We start from the raw sequence: 12,986 nt of genomic DNA, 5'->3' as shown, positions 1-12,986 counted from the left end.
TAAATTATTTTGCCTAGCAGATAAGCATTTCGTGTACTAAAATGTAATACTAACCAAATATTTTGCTATTTTATTTAGTATTCTAGAAAAGATCGCTTCCACATTTTTAACCTTACAGTTCTGCTTGAGTGAGTATGACCCGAAACAAAAACTAGTTAGTTATTTTTTTTTATGTTTCACTAGCACTTGCCCGCAACTTAGTCCGTGTGGATCTCGAACCCGCACGAATTTTGAAAAATCCTGAAGCTTATTACCGTTGAGCAAAACATACACTACTGGCTATTAAAATTGTTACACCAAGAAGAAATGCAGCTGATAAACGGGTACTCATTGTACAAATACATTATACTAGAAATGAGATGTGATTAAATTTTCACGCAATTTGGGTGCATAGATCCTGAGAAATCAGTACCCAGAACAATTACCTCTGGCCGTAATAACGGCCTTGATATGCCTGGGCATTGATTCAAACAGAGCTTGGATGGCGTATACAGGTACAGCTGCTCATGCAGCTTCAACACAATATCACAGTTCATCAAGAGTAGTGACTTGCGTATTGTGACGAGCCAGTTGTTCGGCCACCATTGACCAGACGTTTTCAGTTGGTGAGAGATCTGGAGAATGTGCTGACCAGGGCAGCAATCGAACATTTTCTGTATCCAGAAAGGCCTGTACAGGACCTGCAACATGCAGTCGTGGATTATCCTGCTGAAATGTAGGCTTTCGCAGGGATCGAATTAAGGGTAGAGCCACGGGTCGTAACACATCTGAAATGTAACATCCACTGTTCCAAGTGCCGTCAATGCGAACAAGAGGTGACCGAGACGTGTAACCAATGGCACTCCATACCATCACGCCGGGTGATACGCCAGTACGGCGATGACGAATACACGCTTCCAATGTCCGATCACTAAGACGTCACCAAACACGGATGCGACCATCATGATGCTGTAAACAGAACCTGGATTCATCCGAAAAAGTGACGTTTTGCCATTCGTGCATCCAGGTTAGTCGTTAAGTACACCATCGGAGGCGTTCTTGTCTGTGATGTAGCGTCAAGTGTAACCGCAGCCATGGTCTCCGAGCTGATAACCCATGCTGCTGCAAACATCGTCGACCTGTTCTTGCAGGTGGTTGTTGTCTTGCAAACGTCCCCCTCTTTTGACTCAGGGACCGAGAGGTGTCTGCACGATCCGTTACAGCCATGAGGATAAGATGCCTCTCATCTCGACTACTAGTGTTACGAGGCCGTTGGGATCTAGCAAGGCGTTCCGTATTACCCTCCTGAAACCACCGCAATCGCGATAGGCTACAATCCGACCTTTATCAAAGTCGGAAACGTGATGGTACGCATTTCTGCTCCTTACACAAGGCATTACAACAACGTTTCACCAGGTAACGCCGGTCAACTGCTGTTTGTGTATGAGAAATCGGTTGGAAACTTTCCTCATCTCAGCACGTTGTAGGTGTCTCCACCGGCGCCATCCTTGTGTGAATGCTCTGAAAACCTAATCATTTGCATATCACAGCATCTTCTTCCTGTCGGTTAAATTTCGCGTCTGTAGCAAGTCATCTTCGTGGTGTAGCAATTTTAATGGCCGGTAGTGTATATAACACACTGAAAGTGAAACTGTCAAAACGGCGCATCGGTAAAGAATTGATGTGTTTATAAGCCCGGATAAACATATTTCAAATATAAAATAACAATAGACCTTGTTAGGGGAAAAACCTGGTGTTAGATTTAAGGAAATTACGAAAATTAAGGAATCTGTGCTTAGAAACCCATCAGTTATTAATCATTGTGTCCTATCGACAGCTTCACCTTCAATGTTTTATATCTGTTTTCCTCGCCGATAACAAGCTATTAGATTTTTCAAAATTCATGCGGGTTAGAGTTCCACGCGGATGAAGTCGTGGGCAAGGCATTATTACTGTTCGACAAACTCATCAATGACTATAGTAGCGCCAACGCAACAAATTTATCAACGTTAATAGTTACACCGATTAAAGAATGAATTCAAGAATGTCTATGAATGACGGGATTAAACTGTTGACATTATTATTATATTGATAAAGCGTTCTAAAATGCTGCTTTTTACCGATTGGCTCCAGCTAAACAATGCAAAAATAAAACTGCAAATATTTGCTTAACCTCCTAAGAATATGCACATGACAACTCTTAGAAGAGACACCCTGTGTATTATTGTGTGTATGCAACAGTGGTATTACAATCAGCCCTATGTATTAGTTCTATTTATTTGCGACCGGTTTCTGTGATACAATCCACCATCTTCAGGGCACTAGATAAAGAAACACATTACTTATCATACCATACAAAACACAACATCTTAATATCTATACTTACTTTTTTAAATTATGAAATAACTCTATCAGACTAAACAAGTTTTCATTACATTTGTGTCTGTGTGACCGTTATAGTATTAAAACTATACAGACATCAGCTATAGTTAGTGAATCCACTGTAACAAATTTGTGCTAACTGTTGGAAAACCAGCAGCATTTATTGCAGGTACACAGGATTGTTCAACAGGATCTAAAATTGTTAGGCTATAATAACCTTGATAGAAGGAATGTTTCCTCTTCTGTCGTTTACATAAAACCGTCAAATGCTGTGTTGTACAATGTATCAGTTGTATGGGGTGGGATATAAACATATTATAGAACACTGCCCGATCAGTCACAGACATTGTCGAGAAGGGATGCTTTGCATGCCACAACGATACAGACAGCTGCACCGTAGGTGAAGCCACAGCGGAGGGGTATCTAACTAGAGGCCAAACAAACATGTAGTTCAATAAAAATTTTCTGGCTTTGTAACCGTACTGCCAGTATATGTAAAAGTACCGACGTTTCCGTCCCTGTTGCAAGCGACCTTTTTCATGGTGTTTTTGTTTACTGAAGGTCGCTTGAAACGGGGACCGAAACGTCGGTAGTTTTACATATATTGACAATGCGGTCACAAATCCAGAAAATTTTTATTGAATGTGGCAATGGCCGCGGAATCCTACGTTTATATTTAAACATGTAGTTCCTGATGTTGCGCAGCAACCGTTTCAGCCCTTGCAGGGGCAACAGTCTGAATGATTGACTGATGTGGCCTTGTCACATCAGCCAACATAACCATTCTGTGCTGGTACTGCGAACGGCTGGCACCAAATGGAAACTACAGCCGTGGCAACATAGAGTAAATTGTTTACCTATCTTCGGCTACACAATGAAAATACTTGAATCCAACTGCTGTCCTAGTAACCATTACAATATTGGCCATTAACTATAATATTCAGGAATTCATAGGATGCACTACTTTTATTCATTGTAAGAATTATGAAATAATAAAGACAGATTCTGCTTAAAAGAGCATGCCTCGACAATTTGAGACTTGTTTTCACTGTCTGTCAACCTTGAAATGAAGAGTATGTGAAAATTTTGTGATGGATATAAACAGAAAACTAAACACTAGCCGAAATAATAGATCTCGTGAACATGAAAGATCCTAATAGTCTTCTTGGAGTACTGGCTACAAATTTTCTATGGCATGATAAAACTATACATACCTCCTCGAGTAGCGTGCCGGGGAGTGTGCTAATAGGTGAACCAAATCAGGATCAAATCCGTGCAGCTGGTTAATCGGCCGGTTGGATCTGGTTTTTAGGCAGTTTCTTACATCCAACAAGATACACTGCGGGCTGGTACCCAAGTCCCCTTGAGCCACACAACTCACGTCCTCACCCTTTCACATAGCAAAATATTAGACGCAGACAGATGGGGTATGGGCTACACACATTCCGTCCCAGGAAGATATCTCTAAACTCCTTTTGGTTTATCAAAACTTATCCAGGTAGCTCTTATGCTTACGTTTATTAGGTGGCAATTATTGAAGTCGTGTTCAACGGACCTACAAATACCTGTGTGTGTGTGCCCCCGCGCTCGCGCACGTGTGTGTGTGTGTGTGTTTGTTTGTTTTAATTCCTTTCACTGTGTATAAATAATCAGTTCAGGTGATTATTTCGTTTTTAACATTGTTTCGTTAGCCGAATGAGAAAGAAAGTGTAGATAACTGTATAACTTACATGGTGATCTACATAAATTCAAGTAACGAACCCCTTTTGTTTCAGCTCGGGTGGTTTGCGCACCCCATATTCTCGGAAGAGGGAAATTACCCTGCAGTTATGATAGAGCGGGTAGACAATAACAGCTTGGAGGCAGGCATCTGGATATCACGGCTGCCGAAATTCACTGCTCAGGAAATAGAGGATCTGAAAGGTAAACACAACATTTCATTTACACATCTACGTAAAGCAACATGAAAACCACCTTAATTTTTAACAAATGAGTCGTGCAGTTCCCGTACGTATAGTTTTTAGTTACTTTATAACGAGAGGTATTACTGAACAATGACATTCTATGCAAATTGTTTTAACATTGAGCAAAAAGAATCAACATTCGTCTGGGAAATTGATCTTGGAAATATAGCGTCTCCATAATTGAAGTTCCAGTTTCAAAATGCTGGAGAAAGAAAACCAGTGCTCAAAATGACGTCAAATTGGAACAGCATATTGTTGACGCAGGGAAAACGTCATGGAACAAAATATTTAAGGAAAATTTGAGCAATAGATGGCGCTGTAAGCAACGAAATATGCACACCAACATACGCACGGCATACGGCTGCTGATTTGCGTTCGAACGCCCAAAATGGCCGTCTCCTTGAAGGATCGCGCGCTGCTGGTAAAGCTCTTTTAAAGAAGCTCTTCAAAAGTTCCGGACGCTCATGGGTATGAAAAAAGGCATTGGTCCGTTGTCTGCTAAGGATCTACAGAAAATGGTTATAAAACTGGAAAGACTGATTCTGAGAGCAATTGATTCGAGGCCGGTCGAAGATGTGGTCACAACACCGCAGGAGGAATACAACAGTTGTGTGAAAACATGTAGTGCAAGGGAAATGCCAGAAGTTGGACATGCCTGTGAGAGCGGTGCATAAAATCCAACAAACATCCTGCTGACCTACCAACAAGAAAAATGTTCGCTCTGAAATTTCTTGCTCACGTGTAGGTGGACAATGATTGGCCATTAAAGCTTTTGTGGGCAGATGAAGCCCACTTCCATCTTCAGTGACATGCCAATACGCGGAATTGCAGAATATGGGCAACGGAAAATCCAATCGCACGTCAACCAGTACGACTTTCATTGTGCAAAGGTGAATGTGTGGTGCGGGTTGGCCGCAACGTTTATCGTACGGCCGTATTTTTTTCGAGGAGAAGAGTCTTGCGCGTTCTGTTACCTGTTCCGTCACTGGTAAACCCTTCAACAGCTTGGATCTATCGGTACGATAATTTTCTATGCAAGACTGCGCTCCTCCCCACCTTGCATAGTCAGAAAGCGGCTCTTCCAGAGGCATTTCGGAACTGCTAGAATTATCAGCCCTCATTTTCCCACACCCCGGCCCTAAATATTACCTGATGCCAATCCGTTTGACTTCTGCCTCTGGGGTTACTTGAAAGATGTGTTCAATGCTCCAATTACGAACGTAGCTGAGTTGAAGGCACGCTCTGAGTAACGCATTCTCAACGTCACCCGCGAGACACTCCATTCTGTTGTGAAACATGTTGTTTCTCGATTGCAACTTATGTCAGAAAACGGTGAACAGCATACTCAACACGTAATGCGCCTGTCTCACGACAATTAGAAATCAATGTCATTTAGTTTCTATGCGGGTCTTAGCGCCAGGACAACTAAAAATCGATTTTATTTACACTGGTGTCCAAAATTAAAACCACTATTTCCCCGTTCCATGTCTAATTCACGATATAATCATACAAACTGTCAACAGATGTCAATACGATTGTCTTCTGTACGGAACTTGTCATTCCGGTTGTTGTGGGTTGGCAGGAGAGCCAACACGGATACTAGAGGAAGCCGAAAGGCACGCGTTTTAGCTCACGCAGGCTGGCGTGAGGTCTGGAACAGGACAAGGAAATTAGAATTTAGAAAAACGGACGTAGCTGGTGGAATACTTAACTTTAATCCAAAAATGATGAGCGTCGCTCTTGACGGTACATGATTACAGTATCAATAGTAACTAGTAGTGGCGCCTTGCTAGGTCGTAGCAAATGACGTAGCTGAAGGCTATGCTAACCATCGTGTCGGCAAATGAGAGCGTATTTTGTCAGTGAACCATCGCTAGCAAAGTCGGTTGTACAAGTGGGGCGAGTGCTAGGAAGTGTCTCTAGACCTGCCGTGTGGCGGCGCTCGGTCTGCAATCACTGATAGTGGCGACACGCGGGTCCCACGTATACTAACGGACCGCGGCCGATTTAAAGGCTACCACCTAGCAAGTGTGGTGTCTGGCGGTGACACCACAACGGTCAATCGACAACAACGCCTACGAAGACGTAGAAGAAGTATCAAACAGGGTAGTGTTTGCCCGGTAGTCCCTCACCCACAATCGCTGTGTATGCAGTCACTGACGGTGCAGTATGTCACAGAGAAGATGCCTACCAGGCCCTCTTCTGTGGAGGGCCAAGGCAAGAATGGAAGCAGGACAGTCGCAAACTGGTGTGACCTGATGACGAAATGTGGATCGTTCTGTTCTTTCTCGTATATCGTGACATTTTGGAGAGACAGAAACCGTGCTCCGAAGACCAGGGCAGGACCGACTATTTGTGATATCAGGAAGAGAGGACCGTTACTTGGTTGTAAGGGCACTCTGGTACAGCCTTAGTGGTGCACTGCTACTTGCATCTCACCCCGCAGCATCCACTGGACGTGTTGTGTCGAGCAAACGGTCTACAGAAGGCTTCGGCACAGTACCCTTTACTGTCCGAGACCTGCTGTATGTGTACCTTTGACGCGTCTTCACAGAAGGGAACATCTAGTGTGGAGTCGTCGGCATGCCACCTGCACGTCTAACAGTGGGCCAATGTTCTTTTCACAAATGAGTCCCGATTTGGTCTGAAGTGTGATTCTCGACGGATTCACCTATGGAGGGAACGTGGAACTCGATTTCGGGGCTCAAATATTGTGGAAACAGAACAGTATCTAGGAGGATCCCTAATGATGTGGACAGGGATTACATTAACCACATGAACATCTCTTCCCGGAATTCTACGGGTGAACCGCCAAAATTCAGCTGCTGTCAGGTATCGTTACGAAATCTTGGGACATTGTGTGAATTTGTTGCGACGTGCTGTGGGCCCAGACTTCGTATTGATCGACGATAATGCTCGTCCTCCTAGAGCACAGGTGGTTGAAGTTTTCTTGGAAACGGAAGATATTGCACGCATGGCGTGGCCAGCTCGCTCTCCCGATTTGAATCCCATAGAACAAGTCTGGGATGCACGAGGAGACTGGTTGCATCATGTCAGCATCCACCAATCACTCTCCAAGATATGCACGCAGGTGTGCAGGAGGAACGGGCGCTATTGTCTCAATAACATACTGATGACATCATTCACAGCATGCCCCGTCATTGTCATACCTGTGTTTCTGCCAGCGGTGGTCACGCCCCATGCTGAATACATTAACCAGTTGTCAGAATGTGTGTGCAAATCCGTTAAGTTGGAAAAAACGATGAACATTCTTGCCTACAATTATGCATGTTGCAACTGTTCACTTTCTGAATTCTTTACATTGTTTCTACTTTACCATCACCTGTGTACACTGTTTTGTGGCAAAATAAACGCAGTCTTGCAAAATTTCCGTTTGTTGCTTTAATTTTGGACAGCAGTGTACCATTTTATGAGGTTTATGGCCTCAGTGCAATTAAAAACCGGCTTTTCCCATCTAATGTGGAACGACCTTGCGTGGTTGATGGGCTTATCTTGCTAACCATGCTAGAACTGTTGACTGCCGAACTTGTGCAGTCAGGCACGCTGAACAGCACGGGTGGTGTAACGTGCGATTCAAACCGCAGCCGTCATACTGCAATTCTTCTGTCATTTGTAGCCGATCCAATTTAAGTTAACACGTTTACAGCGCCATCTAGTGGCAAAATTTTGTTCCATAACATCACACACTGTGTCAATAAAAGTGGCTCTAAGCACTAAGGGACTTACCATCTGAGGTCATCAATCCCCTAGGCTTAGAACTACTTAAACCTAACTAATCTAAGGACATCACACACCCCCATTCCTGAGGCAGGATTCGAACCTGGGACCGTAGCAGTAGCGCAGTTTCAGACTGAAGCGCGTAGAACCGCTCAGCCACAGCGGCCGGTCCCTGTTCAATAATATGCTGTTCAAATTTGATGTCTTTCTGAACAGTGGTTCTCTTTCTACAGCGTTTAGGAACTGGAACTTTAGTTATCGACACCCTGTATAATCACATAAACTAATTACAATTCTTGCTTCACCTGATTAGGGCACTATTTAGCCACACTCCCGTATAATCATTTTATATTCGTCTGAGACATGAGATTATTACCTAGTGTGCTGTGGTTCGCTATCCAGAAGGGGAAACAAAACGTTAACCGCAACAGCATACGATTCGTGGTTATAACGAATAATACCGTTTTTAATGTAGTACTGCTATAACAATTCATAGTTTCTGCATAGTGCTGCAGAAAGACAATAAGTAAAGCAAATTAGGCAAATTTAATAATTTTTTCATAATGTGGGGCCACAGTCATAAGATATTTCTTCAAAGTCAGTACCGCCATTAGACAGTTGTTCATTTACAGCGTTACATTTGCACTGTAAATAAACAACTATCTAATGGCGGTGCTGACTTTAAAGAAACTGTAAAACATATTTCAAACACATGTTGTGTAAGAGTACTCAAATTCAGTCTATGCGAAAATATAATTTGGTCTAATATTAATACCGAGTGTCAGTATTACCGATGCATTGCGACAGATTCAATTCTTGGGACACTCTGGATACGATTTATCCCTGACGAGGTGGCCAACACTGATAGGGGCTAAAGTTGTACTGCGTCGTACTGGTAATGTAAATGGTCGGATGACGTATCTCGGGTAGCAGTGCCGTCATCCGATCGGATGTTCGCTGCGAAAATGCGCCAGCCGCACAGGTCGGTGGCGGCAGTGATATGGTATCGGAGATTTTCAGCTGGTAGTAATGAAAGTTGCAGTGGCACCTTTGCACTACGTGTACATCATTCAGGACCACATGAAACCCTTCGCATTAGAGTTTCGCTCTATCAAAACCACGGTGTGGTCGTTCTGGTACTTTGGATAAATGACGTAACTAAAGGTAGGATTATCGGTTGTATTGATAGAATTGGTAGGGAAAGACACAGAAACGAATGTGTAAGGGAGAAAATGGGAACGGATGAGTTCTCCTTGCATTTTTTTCTTCTATTTCTTTGCACATAACTGGAACCGCACATCATTCAGTGTTAGTACATTGTGTATTTTATATCCTCATAAAATATAAATTTCACTTTATAAGCAGTAAAAATTAGTTGATCGTGTGACTTCTGCGCTCTTATGAAACCAAAGCAGGTATTTCTGATGCCAGTACAGTTTACATACACAAACATAAACAATATATATAATTTCTGTTGTTATTTGGTACCCAAGAGAACTTCATCATAATCAAAGGCAAGAGATTCCTGTTATTACTGATAAATGCGAAAATTCTTTATCAGTAACAGAAATAAGTTTTATACAAGTTCGAGGGAGTATTGAAGCGATATTCGACATATTTTTGTTTTGCGATTTCTTTTTTAATTTTACCTTTTTGTTGAAGATATAGCGTTTTCTAGCGCTGTATGATAGATCTGGATTGTTTTCTTCATTTTTATTACAATATCCCTTTGTTTCACGTTACAAACCAACAATTTTCAAATAAAACCAGAATTAAATACTGCCAATTTCAATTTTGTTATAAATACGTTTTACATTTAAGAAACAGGCAAGATGATAATTATGCAGAACAAAAATTTCCGTAGGTTACCCGGCCCTTTATATAACCTCAGTCAGTTTATAGAGGTTCGTCGCATCTGATTTTCAGCGGAATTTAATAACACTGATTGCATATGTATAGAAAGCGATCGTTACAAGGTAACGCCCGACACTATGCAACACAACCCAACGTGTGGATAAGGTGGAGGCGACCTTGACTGACCAAAGTTACTAGGAAAACTGCCGTAGTCTACGCTTGCTTACAGTAGCCGACGGTACCCTACGATAGTTCTACAACTCTACTTGTGCTTAATGTCTTCCCCATGAATGACGGCGTCTTCCAACGGTCATAAAAAATGGTTCAAATGGCTCTGAGCACTATGGGACTCAACATCTTAGGTCATAAGTCCCCTAGAACTTAGAACTACTTAAACCTAACTAACCTAAGGACATCACACACACCCATGCCCGAGGCAGGATTCGAACCTGCGACCGTAGCAGTCGCGCGGTTCCGGACTGCAGCGCCAGAACCGCTAGACCACCGCGGCCGGCCAACGGTCATAAAGTCAGCGTTACAGTGGTCTGAGGAGCATAGTATTCAACTCAAGGTAATGTCAAATTTGCCTAATCTGGAGCCAGTGGAAAACATCTGGGGCATTATCAGATGCCAGCTCCACACCCGCTAACCACTGGCCAGTAAGTTAATGGTGTTGCGTGACATGTGTACAGACATCTGGTGCCACATACGTTCGCAAACCTACCAGAGTCTCTGCTGTACTACGTTCCAGACGTGGATCAACAGGCTGATAACAGGCAGGTAATCATATTGTTTTGGTTCATCTCTGTATTTTATTTTGTTACGCTCATGAAATACTGTGTAGCTCAATAATACTCTGAAGAAATACGCACAGCTACGATCTACAGTTGTATGAAGTAGATAAAATGTCATCACATTGACGAATACGATTAGACGTCAGCTGCACTATTTATTGGTGACATATGAGTATTTGTTTCGGACCGGGGCTCGAACCCAATTTCTCACTTCACTGAGTGGTCATATTAACCACTTCGGCTACCCGAGCGCGCCTCTCCCACCTACCCAGATCCCCATATGTCAACGTGCGTTCACGTCTTTTTCTCGTACAATTGCTATGTTCCGCTCATAGGGAGAGACTTATTCATTACTGTCACGGCTTCTCTAGGGATGTAATACTTTTCCGCAGTGTCAATTTCTTACGTTGTACTATGAAAATGTCCGTCAGACTTGCCAGCATTTCTGAGGGACATTGCATAGTACACCATAAAACAAAGGCACTGCAAAACAGACTCTTCATTAGATCGGAAATTTCTCAAAATAGCTTCACTTTAGCTTTTTCTCACTACAGTATTTCCTTCAGCACTCTTCATGATACGTCACTCTCTCAAAAGCGTTTCAAAATATTTCTTCTATCCCCATGCTATGAACCGTTCCTCCACTAAAGTACTTCCATGTTTCACTCCATCTTAGCTCTCTCAACAGCCTTCCACCCCCTTCCTTGGTTACAAAACATAGACATTAAATATGAACTAACGGCCATAGTATTTGACTACGTTGACCACGAACTTTGCACAGCGTGCACTCGGTTTATCAGTTCATTAAAATTACGCGAACGAAAACGTACGAACAAAGTTTCATGCATTCAGATACATTCACATGCAACATTTTTGTTAACACGATCGGTGAACAAAATATGCGATAACTTTATATTGTTACTATTGACAATTAGCAAAACAGAGACTACGCTGTCCTTCCAAATGACAAGGTTCCAAGTGACAATCTTAAAGAAAATGCTAGTGTGACAAGATTCTTCCTGGCTTCTGCTGTAAGTAGAGTGTACTCCTGTTGCAACCGGCGAAAAAATAGCCGAGTTACAAGAGCGCCGATGTTCCACCCGATATCGCTTCTTTTGACTGGTTAGGAAGACAATCTTTTATCTTTCTACAGACAAATTTCACGTATGAATGACGAAGTTCCAACTGTTCAGTTCGAATCTTGTCACTCGAATATTCTCTAGTGGTTTTGCACCACTACAGATAAAGGCTGTAGGCTCCTTTGAACCAAATTCCAAACTTCTAGTCACAATGGGATACAATTACTAGGTTTTAGAATGTATAATCGTTTAATTTTGTTGCTCAGTGAATTTCTAAATAGCTAAAATGGTTCAAATGGCTCTGAGCACTATGCGACTTAACTTCTGAGGTCATCAGTCACCTAGAACTTAGAACTAATTAAACCTAACTAACCTAAGGACATCACACATATCAATGCCCGAGGCAGGATTCGAAACTGCGATCGTAGCGGTCACGCGGTTCCAGACTGGAGCGCCTTTAACCGCACGGCCACACCGGCCGGCAGTGAATTTCTACCAATGCCTCTCTACCTTGTCAGCATTAGAATTATGTCAGTCATGACAACGCGATGGCAAGCGAGACAATGTAATAACATTATCTTACACATGAACACGTCGTATTTCAAATTTCTAACTGGAGTGAAGGAGATGAAATTTATTTCAAGCTGGCACAATAATAATTTTCAGGGTCGATCCTTTACCTTGTAGGAATCTGCAGCTGTCACAGCGAAACTTATTTATATTCTACCTTACCCAGTGACGAACCTGAAAGTTCAAACATTCTGTCAGCAATGGCGAATAAAATTCTGACAGACATCATCATCGTAGCACTGAGAATAGGCATAGTCGCAAAACTTACATTATAAATTTAAGGAACGCGCACATCGGTTTGATATGTAGCTTTCTGTTACAGGATCTGCGGACTTCTTTGGTCTCAACCACTATTCTACTTACCTGGTAACGGATGGTTTGTCTGGCCAGGAACCGTCCATCCTGCGTGATACGGGAGTAATCAAGACTGTAGACCCAAGCTGGCCCGTGTCTGCATCTTCTTGGCTGAAGGTCAGTAAGTGTGATATAACTTGCCAGGTGAGTGACTCCGATCAAACAGAATCAATTGGACGAAAAAGTGAGAGGGGGAGGAATGGAGCGATGCAGGAATGATTGTTTAACGCTTCTTGGTGCCCTGTAATTAGTCTGATGTTCTCTTTGGAAGC

General features: G+C 42.6%; 1 protein-coding gene across 1 annotated transcript in view; it reads left to right on the top strand.

The window, feature by feature from the left end:
- LOC126094691 (myrosinase 1-like) overlaps window positions 1-12,986 on the top strand; it is a 145,033-nt gene that overhangs the window by 71,650 nt on the left and 60,397 nt on the right. Inside the window, exons 7-8 of the mRNA XM_049909216.1 lie at window positions 4,137-4,284; window positions 12,683-12,831. Coding sequence (XP_049765173.1) covers window positions 4,137-4,284; window positions 12,683-12,831 — 297 coding nt within the window. The remainder of the gene's footprint in view (window positions 1-4,136; window positions 4,285-12,682; window positions 12,832-12,986) is intronic.

The sequence above is a fragment of the Schistocerca cancellata genome, chromosome 8 (assembly GCF_023864275.1).
Source record: "Schistocerca cancellata isolate TAMUIC-IGC-003103 chromosome 8, iqSchCanc2.1, whole genome shotgun sequence".
Taxonomy (NCBI): domain Eukaryota; kingdom Metazoa; phylum Arthropoda; class Insecta; order Orthoptera; family Acrididae; genus Schistocerca; species Schistocerca cancellata.
This window is presented reverse-complemented; position numbering and strand designations above follow the sequence as displayed.